The sequence below is a fragment of the Erinaceus europaeus genome, chromosome 13, assembly GCF_950295315.1.
Source record: "Erinaceus europaeus chromosome 13, mEriEur2.1, whole genome shotgun sequence".
In the NCBI taxonomy this organism is placed as follows: Eukaryota; Metazoa; Chordata; class Mammalia; order Eulipotyphla; family Erinaceidae; genus Erinaceus; species Erinaceus europaeus.
In genome coordinates this window covers 82051885-82067463 of record NC_080174.1, presented here as the reverse complement: position 1 = coordinate 82067463, position 15579 = coordinate 82051885, and the positions used below count along the sequence as shown (strand labels likewise).

General features: G+C 38.0%; 1 protein-coding gene across 8 annotated transcripts in view; it reads left to right on the top strand.

Annotated features, from left to right (window-relative positions):
• The window catches only part of DOCK7 (dedicator of cytokinesis 7), a 172050-nt gene that overhangs the window by 44611 nt on the left and 111860 nt on the right, over positions 1 to 15579 (top strand). For all 8 annotated transcript variants that reach the window (XR_009553912.1, XR_009553913.1, XM_060206309.1 and 5 more), the window contains exons 8-14: positions 1798 to 1864; positions 3698 to 3847; positions 6160 to 6240; positions 7748 to 7913; positions 8967 to 9109; positions 10830 to 10923; positions 12247 to 12409. Coding sequence is in view for 6 of the 8 variants with exons in the window: in XM_060206309.1 (XP_060062292.1) it covers positions 1798 to 1864; positions 3698 to 3847; positions 6160 to 6240; positions 7748 to 7913; positions 8967 to 9109; positions 10830 to 10923; positions 12247 to 12409 (864 nt within the window). In the remaining 2 variants the exon portion in view is untranslated. The remainder of the gene's footprint in view (positions 1 to 1797; positions 1865 to 3697; positions 3848 to 6159; positions 6241 to 7747; positions 7914 to 8966; positions 9110 to 10829; positions 10924 to 12246; positions 12410 to 15579) is intronic.

The following is a 15579-nucleotide window of genomic DNA, read 5'->3' as shown; positions in this document are numbered from 1 at the left end:
AACTAACTCTATTGAAGCAGTGTATTAATTTGTATTCTGTTTTACAATGTATTTCCTTTTTACAATGTATTTTCCTTTTATTTCATGCAGCCTTCAGGGTATTTTCTTCTTTTCACAAATGAGCAAATCAACATTCCAAAGGAGTCACAGACATTAACTGGCATGCTTGTTTTTGCCACCAGCAACTGTAAAATAAGCTACTCATTAAATCATTTTAATATTATGGTTAATTGTAAGAAAAAACATTTTCCAATTCATAGAACTTTCTGAAAGAAGCAACTTGTAAGACCACTTCTTTATATACATAATATAAACAGCTTGTTTTCTTTCTTTTCTTCTTTCTTTCTTTCTTTCCTTTCTTTTTTTAAAACTAAGGCATACTTAGTTATGTTTATTCAAAAGCAACTTAGATTTATTATACTGTATCTTTTGAATATCTGGACATCTAACATCAGTTCTTACTATTTAAGCAGCCTTATGATAAAATTTACATGTCATAAAATTCACCCTTTTGAGGTATACAAGCCAAATCATTTTTTAGCATATTCATAGAATTGTCATAAAATCATCTCTACAACCTAACTTTAGAATATATTCAGAATTCCAGAAAGAAACTCTGACTCTGTATTAGTCTGCTTGAGCCACTGTAACAAGGTGTCATATGCTGCTTGACCTGCATAGCACAATATCACATAGTAGGTGACTTAAAAACAGGTTGATTTTTCTCATAGTTTTGAAGATTGGAAGTTGAAGATCAAGATGTTGGAAGAATTGGTTTCTGGTTCCAGGCTTATAGCTAGTTGACCAACTTCTAGCCGTGGCTTCACATATCCTATCCTTTGTTTCTGCTTAGAGAGAATGGTCATGATACTCCATTAGACTGAAATGTTACACTTTATGGAAAACCCTAAGATTTCTTTTTTAACTTTGGATTGGAATTCTGATAAAACTGTGTGATCACATATAAGTCATAACCCAGACACCGAGGTGCAGATGCTGCCGCAGCTTTTCTGGGCAGATGACCTCACCAGTGTGTCCTAGAACTTTTGCCTCTCCAGAGCTCTACCCCACTGGGGAAAGATAGAGACAGGCTGGGGGTATGGATCAACCTGCCAGCACCCATGTCCAGCGGAAAAGTAGTTACAGAAACCAGAACTCCCACTGCCTGCACTCCAAAAACAAGCTTGATCCATATTCCCAGTGGGGGAGAAATGATAGGAGGAAAGAGGATAAGAGGGCTCTGAACTCCAGCTCCATCAGCAGCTGGAGAGAGAGGAGGAAGAGGAGAGGGACATGTGGATGTAGTAATGGTGTCATGAGTGGCTTGGAGGGGAAGACAGGACTGAACCTGGAAGAAAATGGAGACAGTTATGTACTAATGTAGACAGATAGTTGTAGAGATGATGGTTGGCTGATGTCTGTAGCCTTAAGAGAACTGCGGCAACTTGCTGTGAGGAGATTGGGGACTCAGAACTCTGGGGATGGGAACAGTGTGGAATCATACCCCTGTTAATGTGTAATTTTGTAAATCAATATTAAACCACTAATAAATTAAAAAAAAAATTTAAAGTCATAGCTAGCCTAAAGTGAGGGAGTGAATAAGTAAAAAAATATTATTAAGGGTTATATAGAAAAAGTAACTGTTGATTTTAATATTGTGAAAGATAAACATGAACTATTTCAAGAAGTGGTAGTATAGATAATAAATACAACAAAGTAAGGAAAAGTCTGGCATTGCGAAAAGTTTTTTGTTTATTTTACAACTAGTTCATGCTTTTTTTCTCCCCTCTTTTAAAGGTTTGAGATTGAAATTGAACCTATTTTTGCAAGTTTGGCTTTATATGATGCCAAAGAAAAGAAAAAGGTAAGGCTGTGTAATTTGAACAGTCTTTTGTCACCTAAGTCTGTTTTCAAATTGTCATAGAAGTATCATTTCTGATAATTAACAAACATCAATTCTTTAAAAAAAAAAAAAAAGAAAGAAATTTAACCACTAAGGGAGTCGGGCTGTAGCGCAGCGGGTTAAGCACAGGTGGCGCAAAGCACAAGGACCGGCATAAGGATCCCGGTTCGAACCCCGCTCCCCACCTGCAGGGGAGTCGCTTCACAGGCGGTGAAGCAGGTCTGCAGTTGTCTGTCTTTCTCTCCTCCTCTCTGTCTTCCCCTCCTCTCTCCATTTCTCTCTGTCCTATCCAACAACGACAACAACAATAATAACTACAACAATAAAACAACAAGGGCAACAAAAGGGAATAAATAAATAAAAATAAATATTAAAAAAAAATTTTAACCACTAAGATTTGTTAAATATTTTCATACTATAAAACAGTGAGAGGAGGGGAAGACAGAGAGGGGGAGAGAAAGACAGATACCTGCAGACCTGCTTCATCGCTTGTGAAGCGACTTCCCTGCAGGTGGGGAGCCAGGGGCTCGAATCGCGATCCTTATGCCAGTCCTTGTGCTTTGCACCACCTGTGCTTAACCTGAGCACTACCGCCCGACTCCCTTTTTGTGACTTATACTGCCGACATATTATGGATTTCTCCCGAGGATCTCTCTCCAGCAGTTTGCATTTGCTAAGTAATTCAAACAAACAAACAAACAACTTGGGATTACTCAGCTCAATAGTATTCTCTCTGTGTGTTTACTAGAGGTTATGTTTCAAATCAAAAGAGTTTAGAATATGTCTTCTTTTTCTTTTTTTTTTGCCTCCAGTATTATCACTGGGGCTCAGTGCCTGCACCACAAATCCACTGCTCCTGGAGGCTATTTTTTCCCCTTTTGTTGCCCTCGTTTTATCGTTGTGGTTATTATTACTGTTGTTATTGATGTCATTGTTGTTGGATAGGACAGAGAGAAATGGAGAGAGGAGGGGAAGACAGGGGGAGAGAAAGACACCTGCAAACCTGCTTCATTGCTTGTGAAGCGACCCCCTGCAGGTGGTGAGCTGGGGGCCTGAACCAGGATCCTTGTGCTGGTCCTTGTGCTTCGTGCCACGTGCACTTAACCCACTGCACTACCGCCCAACTCCATATATTTCCTTTTTTTATATTGGGGGGGAATAATGCTTTATAGCGCAATCATTAACATATGCAGACAATTTCATTATATAATAGGCCTTCCTATCCACCCTCCTTTTCCCTCCCCAGAGTCCATTGCTTTGGTGCAATACACCATGTCCAGTCCACCTTTCACTTTGTGGTCTCCCTCCCTGTCCTTATTTATTAAGTCCTGCTAAGAAGTGAGATTATTTGGTATTTGCCCTTCTCTTTTTGGCTTATCTCACTTAACATGATGTCCTTGAGTTTCATCCAAGAGGATGCAAAGGAGACAACTTCATCATTTTTAACAGCTGAGTAGTATTCCATTGTGTGTATATACCACAATTCTTTTTAACCACTTATTTTCTGTTGGACATCTGAGTTGCTTCCGGGTTCTTGCAATTACAAACTGTGCTGCTACGAATATAGGTATACACAGATCTCTTCTAATAGGTGTCTCTGTAATATTTTTTCTTTAGAATATATATTTCTTAGTTTTGATTAGCTATATAAAGGCCAGGCAGTGAAATATGATGAACTAAGTGTATACAGTGATATGATATTCTATTTGTAATGCTTTTAGATATAATATTTGCTTTCTGATTTTTTAAAATTTGAGTTTTAAAATTTAATATATGAACTTTTTTTTTTTTTAGATTTCAGAAAACTTTTATTTTGACCTTAATTCTGAGCAGATGAAAGGACTGTTACGTCCACACGTGCCCCCTGCTGCTATCACCACCCTGGCAAGATCTGCTATCTTTTCAATCACATATCCTTCTCAAGACGTTTTTCTTGTAATAAAGGTGAGAATAATGTAACATGTTTATTTTCATATCTGTGTCCTATTACTATCGCAACTGAAAAAAAATGTTTAATTAGGGAAATAATGATCTACAAGACAGTTGTCACCACGTGGGTACATACAGCCTTTTCAAGGGTAAGGATTTTTTTTTAATATTTATTTATTAATAAGGGCTAGGAGGAAAGAGAGAAAGCACCAGATACATGGTACGTGTGTTGCCGGGGATTGAACACAGGACCTCAACCTTGAGTGTCCAACACTTTTTCCACTGCGGCACCTCCCGGACCACTCAAGGGCAAGGATTTTGTCTTAATTTTATTTATTTATTTATTTTTGCTCATTTCTTTCAATGGTCCTTCCTTCAGTTTTTTTTTTTTTTGCCTCCAGGGTTATTGCTGGGCCTGCACTACAAATCCACTGCTCCTGGAGGCCATTTTTACCCCCTTTTGTGTTGCCCTTGTTCTTTGTCGTCGTTGTTGGATAGGACAGAGAGAAATGGAGAGAGGAGGGGAAGACAGAGAGGGGGAGAGAAAGACAGACACCTGCAGACCAGCTTCACCACTTGTGAAGCAAACCCCTGCAGGTGGGGGCCTGGGGACTGGAACCGGAACCTTTACACCAGTTCTAGAGCTTTGCGCCATGTGCACTTAACCCACTACACTACCACTGATCCCTCCTTTAATTTTTTTCATCTTACTCTTCCTTAATACAATATTGGATATACTTTAAAAAATTTTTTTTTATTATCTTTATTTATTTATTAGATAGAGACAACCAGAAATCGAGAGGGAGGGTTGGATAGAGAGGAAGAGAGACAGAGACACCTGCAGCATTGCTTCACCACTCTTGAAGCTTTTCCCCTGCAGGTAGGGACCGGGGACTTGAACCTGGGTTCTTGCGTATTGTAACATGTGCGCTCAACCAGGTGCGCCACCACCCGGCCCCTGGATATACTCTTATAGACACTATGAAAGTGTTGTTTTGTTTGTTTGAGTCGAGGACTATATTAGTCTTCTCCAGAGAAACAGATCAAAAGTATAGAGACAGACAGATATGCACAAATAGAATATATTTAAGGAATTCACAGTTTTTTTGGGGGGGGCTTGCTAAGTCTGAAATTTGCTGGTGACAAGCTTCAAATTCAGCTTAGATTTGATAAGTATAATCTGTAATCTTGAGTCTAAATTCTATAGGCGGGTATACTGTATGTGTATACAGTATGTTTGTGTATGTTTGTTGTGCTCCCCCAAGGAGAAATGATCCACATTTAAAACATTTTTTTAAAGATTTTATTTATTTATTAATGAGAAGGAGAGAGAGAGAGAGAGAGAGAACCAGACATCACTCTGGTACATGTGCTGCTAGGGACTGAACTCAGGACCTCATGCTTGAGAGTCTAGTGCCTTAGCCACGGTGCCACCTCCCGGACCACATTTAAAACATTTTATTAAAAAGATTGTTTAGTGGGGTCTTGGCAGTAGTGCAACGGGTTAAGCACACATAGTGCTAAGCATAAGGTCAAGCCCCTGGCTCCCCCTGCAGGGAGAAAACTTCAGGAGTGGTGAAGTAGGGCTGCAGGTGTCTCTCTGTCTCTTTCCCTCTCTATCTCCCCTCCCCTCTTAATTTCTTTCTGTTTCTATCCAATTAAAAAAAAATAAAAAAAATAAATAACAAAACAGAAATTTTCCCCAATTTTCTTTTCCACAATTTTTGCCTAAGCATACTACTGTATCTAATAGTACCGTGTGTGTCTGTGCGCGCACGCGTGTTTTATACACTACATGATTATGTTCCTAATTCATGCTGCCATTTGCACAAGTTTTAAAATTCACTTTTGTTTTATGGTATTACCTATTATGTTGCCTGATTTACCTATTTTAGTGATTATGGGCATTTTGGTTCATTTAAGTCTGTGAATTTTATTGGTTTTACCTATCAGTATTTGCATTCCATGAGCACTTCTTTCTTCTGCCTGGTGTATTTTTGTGAGTAGAATCATTGGATTATAAGAGTCGTTTTCAGGTCAGATAGGCGGCCACCATTAGATAATCAAACTATTTGGGATAGCTGCGCACATGGGTGTGCCGGGCTGTGTCCCGTCATTACTTGGAGGAAGCCTTTCTTCGTTCCTAGATGGCTGATTTTTTTGTCCAGTACATTTTCTGCATCGATTAAGTTGTTTGTTCTGTTAATGTGGTATATTATGTTGATTGATTTTCATATATTTTGCCAACCTGTCTTACTTAATTATCTTTTTTTTTTTTCTAAAGCTTGATTAATGTTTGCTTTTTTTTCCCCTCTCTCTCTTGACAGTTAGAAAAAGTTCTACAGCAAGGAGACATTGGAGAGTGTGCAGAACCATATATGATTTTTAAAGAAGCAGATGCCACAAAGGTAGAATGCCATGCTTCTCATGTCTCTCTCATCATTATTGTAATTTTGGAGAATATTCTACAAAGCATATGAAAGAATTTTAGTAGCACACTTTTCTTTTGAGATTTTTTATTTTCAGTGTATGTGTGTGGAGGGTGGGGGAGGTGTGCTGGGACAGTTGTAGAGCAAGATACAGAAGGAGACAGACAGCAAGGGGAGAGAGAAGGGGAGGGGGATGGAGAAAGGGAGAGAGGAGAGAGAAGGGAGAAGGGGAGGGGAAGGGAGAGGAGGACGAGGGAAGGGACCTGAGGGGGAGGGAGGGAAGGGGGAAGAGAGAGAGAAGTTATTTAGGGATAATTAGAGTTGATTGCTTATGAGTCCAAAAGTGTTTTAAAAATCATGTTTTGAAGATGGTTGAAACCTTGTATATATGCCAAAAAAAAAAAAAATATATATAAAAGGATACCTGGTAACTTGAGTCTTCAGAGCCTCAATTTCGAGGCTCAGTTTCTGTTACACTCTCTCTCTCTCACCTTCTTTTACAAACCACATAGGTTGATAGACTTAATACTTGATACCTAGGTTTTTAAAACAGAAAATGCTTTGGAGGACTAGCAGATACAGCAATAAGCAATGTTGGCATTTTACTCTCCTTTCAATTTTTCCTTTTCAAGCCCTGTGACCATGCCACTGGTTAAAGTTCACCTTGTCAACATTCTGTATGGAAGGAGGATGTGAGAAACTTGTTGTAGGTTTTCACTCTTGGACCGTTAGTTGACTGTTGGCAGGTTATGTTAGCATTATTTCAGGTTGCCTGGAAGTTGAGACAGCTGTAACGTAATTTTCAGATGGCTATGTACCGTTTGCATCGTTAAGTCTTTTTGTTAGGGCTTAATTTCCTTATAAGAACTATTTTTGTTTCTTTATTACAAGCGGGTTATTTATTATTGATCTGTTTGCGTCTCCTATCACACCCTTTTCTCTACCTCATGGCTTCACGGTTGCCATGTTAGGGATTATTCCAAGTGACCTCAACTCCTTCTGTCTTTTATAGAATAGTAATATTTAGCATGTCATAATCATAAATATTTCGTAGTAAGTTGCTGGCTAGAATCTGATCATGTTTTCCTTACATGTTGATTTGTCATGCAGAGTTATGTTTGATACTTACTTTTTTTTTTATATTTATTTTTATTTATTTATTCCCTTTTGTTGCCCTTGTTGTTTTATTGTTGTAGTTATTTTTGTTGTCATTGTTGTTGGAGATACTTACTTTTGGTTCACTCCAGATGAGATCATCACAAACAAATTTTGAAGACTGTATACATACATTTGAAGAACAGAATGACCTCACTCACTGGCTGGGCAGTATGCTGCCAGTTGATCTCTGAAAGGTTGAGATTGTAGTTCCCTCCCTGCTGAGAGTTCTTAATTTGCCGTTTTTGTACATTATAAAATAACCCTTGATTCATCTATTTTGAGCATATAATGTATATAATCATATAATGTATAAAGTTTTATTTTGCAGAACAAGGAAAAATTGGAGAAGCTGAAAAGTCAAGCTGATCAGTTTTGCCAAAGACTTGGAAAATACCGCATGCCTTTTGCTTGGACTGCCATCCACTTAATGAATATTGTTAGCAGTGCTGGAAGTTTGGAAAGAGATTCTACAGAAGTAGAAATCAGCACGGGAGGTATGAATCCTTTGTATTTTGCACCTCCAGGGTTATTGCTGGAGCTAGGTGCCTGCACTAGGAATCCACTGCTCCTGGAGGCTATTCTATTCTTTTCCCTTTTGTTGCCCTTGTTGTTTATCATTGTTGTTACTGCTGTTGTTGGATAGTACAGAGAGAAATGGAGAGAGGAGGGAAAACAGAGAGGAGGAAAGACACCTGCAGACTTCCTTCACCCCCCCCACCCTCCCACCCTCCCCCACCCCCGCCGCAGGTCAGGAGCCTGGGGCTTGATCGAGATCCTTGCCCTGGCCCTTGTACTTCCTGCGTGCCATGTGCACTTAACCCGCTGCACTACCGCCTGGCCCTATATTCTGTGTTTTGTAAGCGCTAGAATGGTACCCACTGCCGCAGAGCACAGCTTCTTAAGTTTTGAGACCTTTTCCCTCTCTCCTGATCAGGCTTCTGGCAGTCACTTGTGGCTAAGTGAGTTACCTAAGAAATCACAGTTGTGGGAGAAGGGAGATTTTATCCTGAGTCACTAGGCTGGCTTAGTGCCTTTGATGTCAATATTGGGTCTCCCTCCTGTTTTTCCAGCCTCTTTGGGGTGACATCATTGGAAATTTAAGAAGTCACTATTGTAAATTGGTGACTTTTAAAGTGATTTTTCCCCCCAACAGTTGTTGTTGCTTTAATTGGGACCTGGAAGTGGTGATAGGCCTCAGCTGCTAATCTCCCACTTGTCGTCAGCCACTTGTTAGTCCTGCAGATCTCTCTCTCTCTCTCTCTCTCTCTCTCCCCCCATTTCCAGCCACAAGCCACACACTTGCCTGTGGCTTGGTGAATCTCTGAAGAAATCCTGTTGGTATTTTGTTGAGTCTTCTGGTGATTGCGATTGTTTTTTCTAGTTGAGTGGTGAGAGTTAAGTGAGTTTGCTGTTACTCACTCCGTAGCCATGCTTCCGGAAGTCCCCAATTTTCAACTTCTGTGAAAATTTTCTTGTGTTTGGAAAGCTACTTTAAAACAAAATTTAGATATTAGATAATGAATATCTTACTCCCCTCCCCCCTCTAGAACGTAAAGGATCTTGGTCAGAGAGGAGGAATTCTAGTATTGTTGGCAGACGGTCACTTGAAAGGACAACAAGTGGGGATGATGCTTGTAATTTGACCAGCTTTCGACCTGCTACTCTCACTGTGACAAATTTTTTTAAGCAGGTATTGTTCTCTCATGTAGAAATTCGGGGGGGGTGGCGGTTGTACATATAAATGTATGCTATATGTATGTGCATGTAATAATTGTAATTTCAAGAAATAAAAACTTCAAGGATAAAATAAAAAGAACAAATATTGCCAAGATAAACTATTTATATTATACTTTTTTTTTATATTATACTTTTATATTATTCTTTTTAGTTAAATGTTGGCTGCTGCATCAGAACCCATCAAACAGGTCTTTATCATCTATTTCTTAATTGTAATGGCTAAATGTTTCATAAACAGTGGTTTATGAATTTTTTTATTGTATATAGCTGTGTTTCCCATCCAGGTATTTTTGACATAACCTACAGTATCCATGTCATATAAAATAGAACTTGTGGGTTTTGTTGTGCATTTCTGTACTAACGTGCAATCATCATTATTTATTTTTAAAATTTTTATTTATAAAAAGGAAACACTGACAAAAACCATAGGATAAGAGGGGTACAACTCCACACAATTCCCACCACCAGAACTCCGTATCCCATCCCCTCCCCTGATAGCTTTCCTATTCTTTATCCCTCTGGGAGTATGGACCCAGGGTCATTGTGGGATGCAGAAGGTGGAAGGTCTGGCTTCTGTAATTGCTTCCCGGCTGAACATGGGCTTTGACAGGTCGATCCATTATTTTTATAGGTGTACTTACAATTTTAAGGCATTCTTCATCAAAGATAATTTATTCTTTAAAAGTGTTTTCCCTATACTTCAAATAACAAGTTAAATCAACATGCTTGAAATATTGGTCATGGTTTAATAATGGTCCTAGGGATTTAATAGTTAATGCCCTATATAAAAATCATTAATAGAATAAAATAATAATGTACTATGTATGTTGAGATGAAATAATGTTCCAGCAGTCCCTTTTTCTCTAATTTTTATATGAGTATACACACGTGAGTTATTCATATTGGAGTTTGGTATAAATAGTGCCGACATCGTAATTTACTGTTAATCAAAGTCAGACAACTTGAAAGTTTGCTTTTAGTATCTAGATAACCAGAACCACTTAAGAATGGGAGGAAACTTTTACTACAGTGACAAACTAACTAAGGATGCTTTGGAGAAAAATACAAGTGCTGTCTAAAAATTCTTTTGAGTTATAATTTGGGGAGGTAATTTCTTTATTGGGGGATTAATGGTTTTCAGTTGACAGTAAAATACAATAGTTTGTACATGCATAACATTTCTCAGTTTTTCCCCATAAAGAATGGTTTTATTATTGTTAATTTTTTTTTTGTCTTTTCAAATTGTAACTAATGTGATATAATTTGCATTTGAGAAACTTAGTTACATAAAGTTATACAGGCAGCTGTAAATGTATGTATAACATAAACCTGTCATGCATGTGTGTTAAAAATTATTTGATTTTTAATCCTTTTTCCTTTCCATCTACCTCTGATTTGTACTGATACTTTATATTTTAGAGTGACCTGTGATATTTTATAGACATTAAAAGGGCTATGAATCATATATAAAATTTAAGAGATAACAATATTATAATAGTAAAATTTTAAAATATATACAAAGACATGCCATGTTTGTTTTAAGCCACAATTAATATTACTTAAATTTCACTTTCTATTCTAGTTTGAGAGAGCAGTACTATTAATAGGCAATATATGTTTGTTTTCTATTATATTTGCTTTATAGAATTTTTTTCTTTTATTTTTAAAATAAGGAAGGAGACCGCTTAAGTGATGAAGATCTGTATAAGTTCCTTGCTGATATGCGAAGACCATCTTCTGTTTTACGGCGACTGAGACCTATTACAGGTATTTTGAGTCCACATGATCGCATCTGTTGTCAGTAACGTGTTGTTTATGATTATGCATTCCTGTCTTTTCTTATCTGCCTCACATGTGTTCCTGCACTCCTTAATACTCATCTTCTTTTTTTTTTCATTTATTTATCTTCCCTGTTATTGCCCTTGTTTTGTATTGTTGTTGTAGTTATTGTTGTTGTTATTGATGTCATCATTTTTGGATAGGACAGAGAGAAATGGAGAGAGGAGGGGAAGACAGAGGGGGAGAGAAAGACAGACACCTGCAGACCTGCTTCACTGCCTGTGAAGCGACTCCCCTACAGGTGGGGAGCAGGGGGCTCAAACCAGGATCCTTGTGCTTTGTGCCACATGCGCTTAACCCGCTGAGCTGCCACCCGACTCCCTGTTTGTTTGTTTGTTTGTTTGTTTTACTAGTGATTCAATAATGGTTTACAATATTATAAAATTAGAGGGATATAGTTCCATGCTCTACCCACCACTAAAGTTATGCCCCTTCCAATGATAGCCACAATAATTATATAGTCTTAAGGACAGTTGATTCTTTTTTTTTTTTTCTTCTTTAAGTTCATGTGTTTCAATTTTCTGTACTTCACATATACTATTCCACTTAAAATCATTTAACATTGAAATTTTGGCCAATTTATATGCCAGATTTCTTTTCCTTATTCAAACATTTATTCAGTAATTCTTTTTCTTTTTATGTTTATTTAAGTTTCTATCAGTCAGTGTCAGTTTGAAAGTTATAACATGGAATAATTTAGAGGTATGAGATGAAAGTAATTTTTGGTTTATCCACAGACTTCTTTATTTTAATTTTATTAACTTTTTTTTTATTGGGGAATTAATGTTTTACAGCCAACAGTAAATATAATAGATTGTACATGCATAACATTTCTCAGTTTTCCACATAACAATACAACTCCCACTAGATCCTCTGCCATCCTGTTCCAGGACCTGAACTCCCCCCTCACCCCTCCCACCCACCCCAGAGTCTTTTACTTTGCTGCAACACACCAACTCCAGTCCAAGTTCTGCTTAGTGTTTTCTCTTCTGATCTTGTTTATCAACTTCTGCAGATCATCCCATATTCATCCTTCTGCTTCTGACTCACTTCACTTACCATGCTTTCTTTAAGCTCCATCCAAGATGGGCTGAAAACAGTGAAGTCACTATTTTTAATAGCTGAGTAGCATTCCATTGTGTATACAGTCCACAACTTGCTCAGCCACTCACCTGTCCTATAAACATAGGATCTAAAAAAAAGATAGACTCTAAATTTCTTCCACCATTTTCTTTTGATTTTTGTATTCAGCTCAGTTGAAGATAGACATTTCTCCTGCACCTGACAATCCCCATTATTGCTTGACCCCAGAGCTGCTTCAAGTGAAGCTTTACCCTGACAGTAGAGTAAGACCCACCAGAGAAATTTTGGAGTTCCCTGCGAGAGATGTGTATGTCCCAAATACTACTTACAGGTAACACTTTTTAACTTTGGAGAATTCTGTAATGTATTATATATTATTCTGTAATGTATTACTAACAATGTTAGCATTAAAGTAGACCTAGGATAAAATTCTCTTATAAGTCTTACATAGTATTCTTACTTATTCCATTTCTTGTCCAATAATTTTATTAATAGTTGTTTTAAGTGTGTCAAATATAATGTAATTACATATTTTATTGAGTCTTTGTAACATAAGGTAGGTATTAGCTTCATTTACAAGTGCACACATTATAGAAGTACGATAGTGAAATTTAAAAAGTTACTGAGCTTCATTTTTTCCCTTCCATTTTATTGGGGGTGGTGGTTAATGGTTTACAGCACAGTTGTTGACACATGGTTCAAATTCTCCAGCTCCATGTGATGAGTGTCCACAAAACATTCTCACTCCCAGCTTAAGGCCTGATACCCTTCCTGTCCCCTGTTTCCACTCTCTCCCAGCATCCTTTGCTCTGGTGCAGTACACAGCCCCCAGCCCAACTTTTACTTTGTGTTTTCTCTGTTTGTCTTTAAGGTTCCACCTACAAGTGAGGTCATATCTCTCTTCCTAAATATTTGTCTCTTGCTAAGTCATCCCACCAAACACTGTTCTTTCATATTCCATCCCAGGTGGGGGAAAGGTTTGAGAACTTAGAGTTTCTGGTCTGATATCCAGACCTTTGATCAATTTTGATCTGATTTTGGTCATGGTGTTAAGTGGTGGCCTAGTCACTTTTCTACACGTGGCTATCCAGAAATCTGATGAAAACCCCATGGTTTCACCTCCAGATTCGTCCTTTCCCTAGAAGCCTGCAATATTTTTTTTCTCCTCGTCCTTGCTTTCGGATAGTTTTACTGTGATGGGCCTTGGTGTGGGTTGCTTTGGATGCAGGAACTTGTGTTTGGATTCAGCTTCCTGGATACCTACGTTCTGAACACTGCCCAGGTGTGGCAAACTTCCTGCTGTGATTGTTTTGAATATGTTCTCTGCTCCTCTCTCCTTCTCTTCATTCTGCTTAGATTTTTGAATTGCCTTCATAATGAGTTTTCTGGATTCTAACTCTGACATTTTTTCTAGGTCTTTGTATGTTTAATCAATTGTGGTTTGTTTTTTTCTTTCTTTCCATATTTTGATTATGCGTGGTTCTTGTTGTTCAGCTAGCAGGCGGCACTGTGGCTGTGATGTTTATGTGTCATGGTGGGAGGGGAGGGGAATTCTAAAGTGTGTTGACAAAATAGGTGCTTGCCGCCTTGGTTCATCTATGCTCTGGGCTAGTCTGCTGCCACCGCTGGGGCAGATTACACAGCTTTAGTTTTCCAACAGGGTTTTGTTTTGTTTGTTTGGTTTGGTTTGGTTTGGTTTTGCCTCTTAAATGTCTCACCTTCTTGTGGCCAATCATGCGTATACCTGCATAGCCACCAAAGTGGTGCCAGCTGCCAGCTGCTGGTTCAGGCTATTTCATCTGCCTGGAGAGTATTTCCCTCACCCGTTTCCATGCGCACTTGCTCCTGCTTGTGGCTCCGTGAGTTTCTTCAGAAGCTCCATGTGGTGAGTTTCCAGGTGTTTTCTGTTGCTTTATCTAGTTAATCGTGGGAGTGATCTTTCCATAGCCATAGACCCAGAAGTCCTGAGCTTCACTCTTTACTGTGGTGGAGCTGCCGCTTGAATTGCAGGCCATTACAGATAAACATAAACTTGTAGTTATTGTATTTTCTCAGAGGTTTACATTTGCAGGATCAAACCTTGTGCTGTGCTATGTTGTAACAGTCACCAATATTTGGTGAGTACACTATCTAGAGAAAGCTTGGTGCTGCCAGACTGTTGCATGGATTTGTAGTTTTAACACTATTCAACTAAAGTGGTGCTGTTGAAAAGCTGTGATTAAGATCATTCTTTCCTCTAAAGCCCATCAGTGCTATCCATTGTGAAGTGGCTCTGGGCTTGAACTCAGGTCATACTCATAAACCCAGTAGACTACTCAAGTGAGATATCTTGCCAAGCGATATTTTTCTGTGCTCTAAACAAAGGGAAGTTGCTTCACCAAGAAAATACTTAAGCTAGAAAAAAAAAAAGAAAGAAAGAAAGAAAAAGAAAAAGAAAAGAAAATACTTAAACTATCACAGTATGATAGAAAATTTTAGTGTAATGATTATGTTAAGATAAGTAAACAGCCTTTCCTTTCTCATTAAACTTTTTCTTTTTAAGACTATCTGAAGTCATCTGAAAGTTAGATAGTAGGTCACGTATAATGCTGCTTGTGTTTCACATTCGTACTTCGTCACCAGAATTGCATTGACGTTTTAAAGATCAAGGTACTTTTGAGCTTTTTGTATTTTATTGGCATCCAGTCTTAAGAGACAGGTCATAGAACACATGCCTTTCTTGGCAAGATTGTTAGAGTTTTTCCGCCCCAATGATAGCCATGGTTGTAATCACCTTTTGAACTTTTTTTAAACTCTGCTTTTCCTTAAGTTTTTTTTGTAAAGAACTGTTATCTAGCACATATTTTCTAGCACATGGTATTTCTAAGATTATAAAAGTGACTAGCGAGTCAGACCTATTACAATCATTGTGAAATACAAAATGAAGGGAGGGCTTAGATAGTATAATAGTTATGCAAACAAACTCATGCCTTGGTCTCTAGTTCAATCTCCTGCACCACCATAAGCCAGAGATGATCAGTACTCTGGTAAAAAAGAAGGAAAGAAAGAAGGAAGGAAGGAAAGAAAGAAAGAAAGAAAGAAAGGAAAGAAAAGGAAAGAGAAGAAAGAAAAAAGAAAAATAAATTGAAATTCATTTTGATACTAGCAAAAGTTAGGAATATAACTCACAACTCTAAATAATCCTTAGCAAGCCTATTATATAAATATAATTATTATAAATACTTTAAAGCTTTAGTAGTGAAAAATTCTAAGTACAAGCAAAAACACAGACTAGTACTATTAACCTCCATTATCATTCTTATTTATTTTTTCAAGCACACCCATCTGAAATGGTATTTGTACACCTGTGTTCATAGCTACACTGTTCATAATAGCCAAAACCTGGAAACAACCCAGGTGCCCAACAACAGATGAGTGGCTGAGAAAGTTGTGGTCTATATACACAATGGAATACTACTCAGCTCTTAAGAATAATGAACACACATTCTCTGACCCATCATC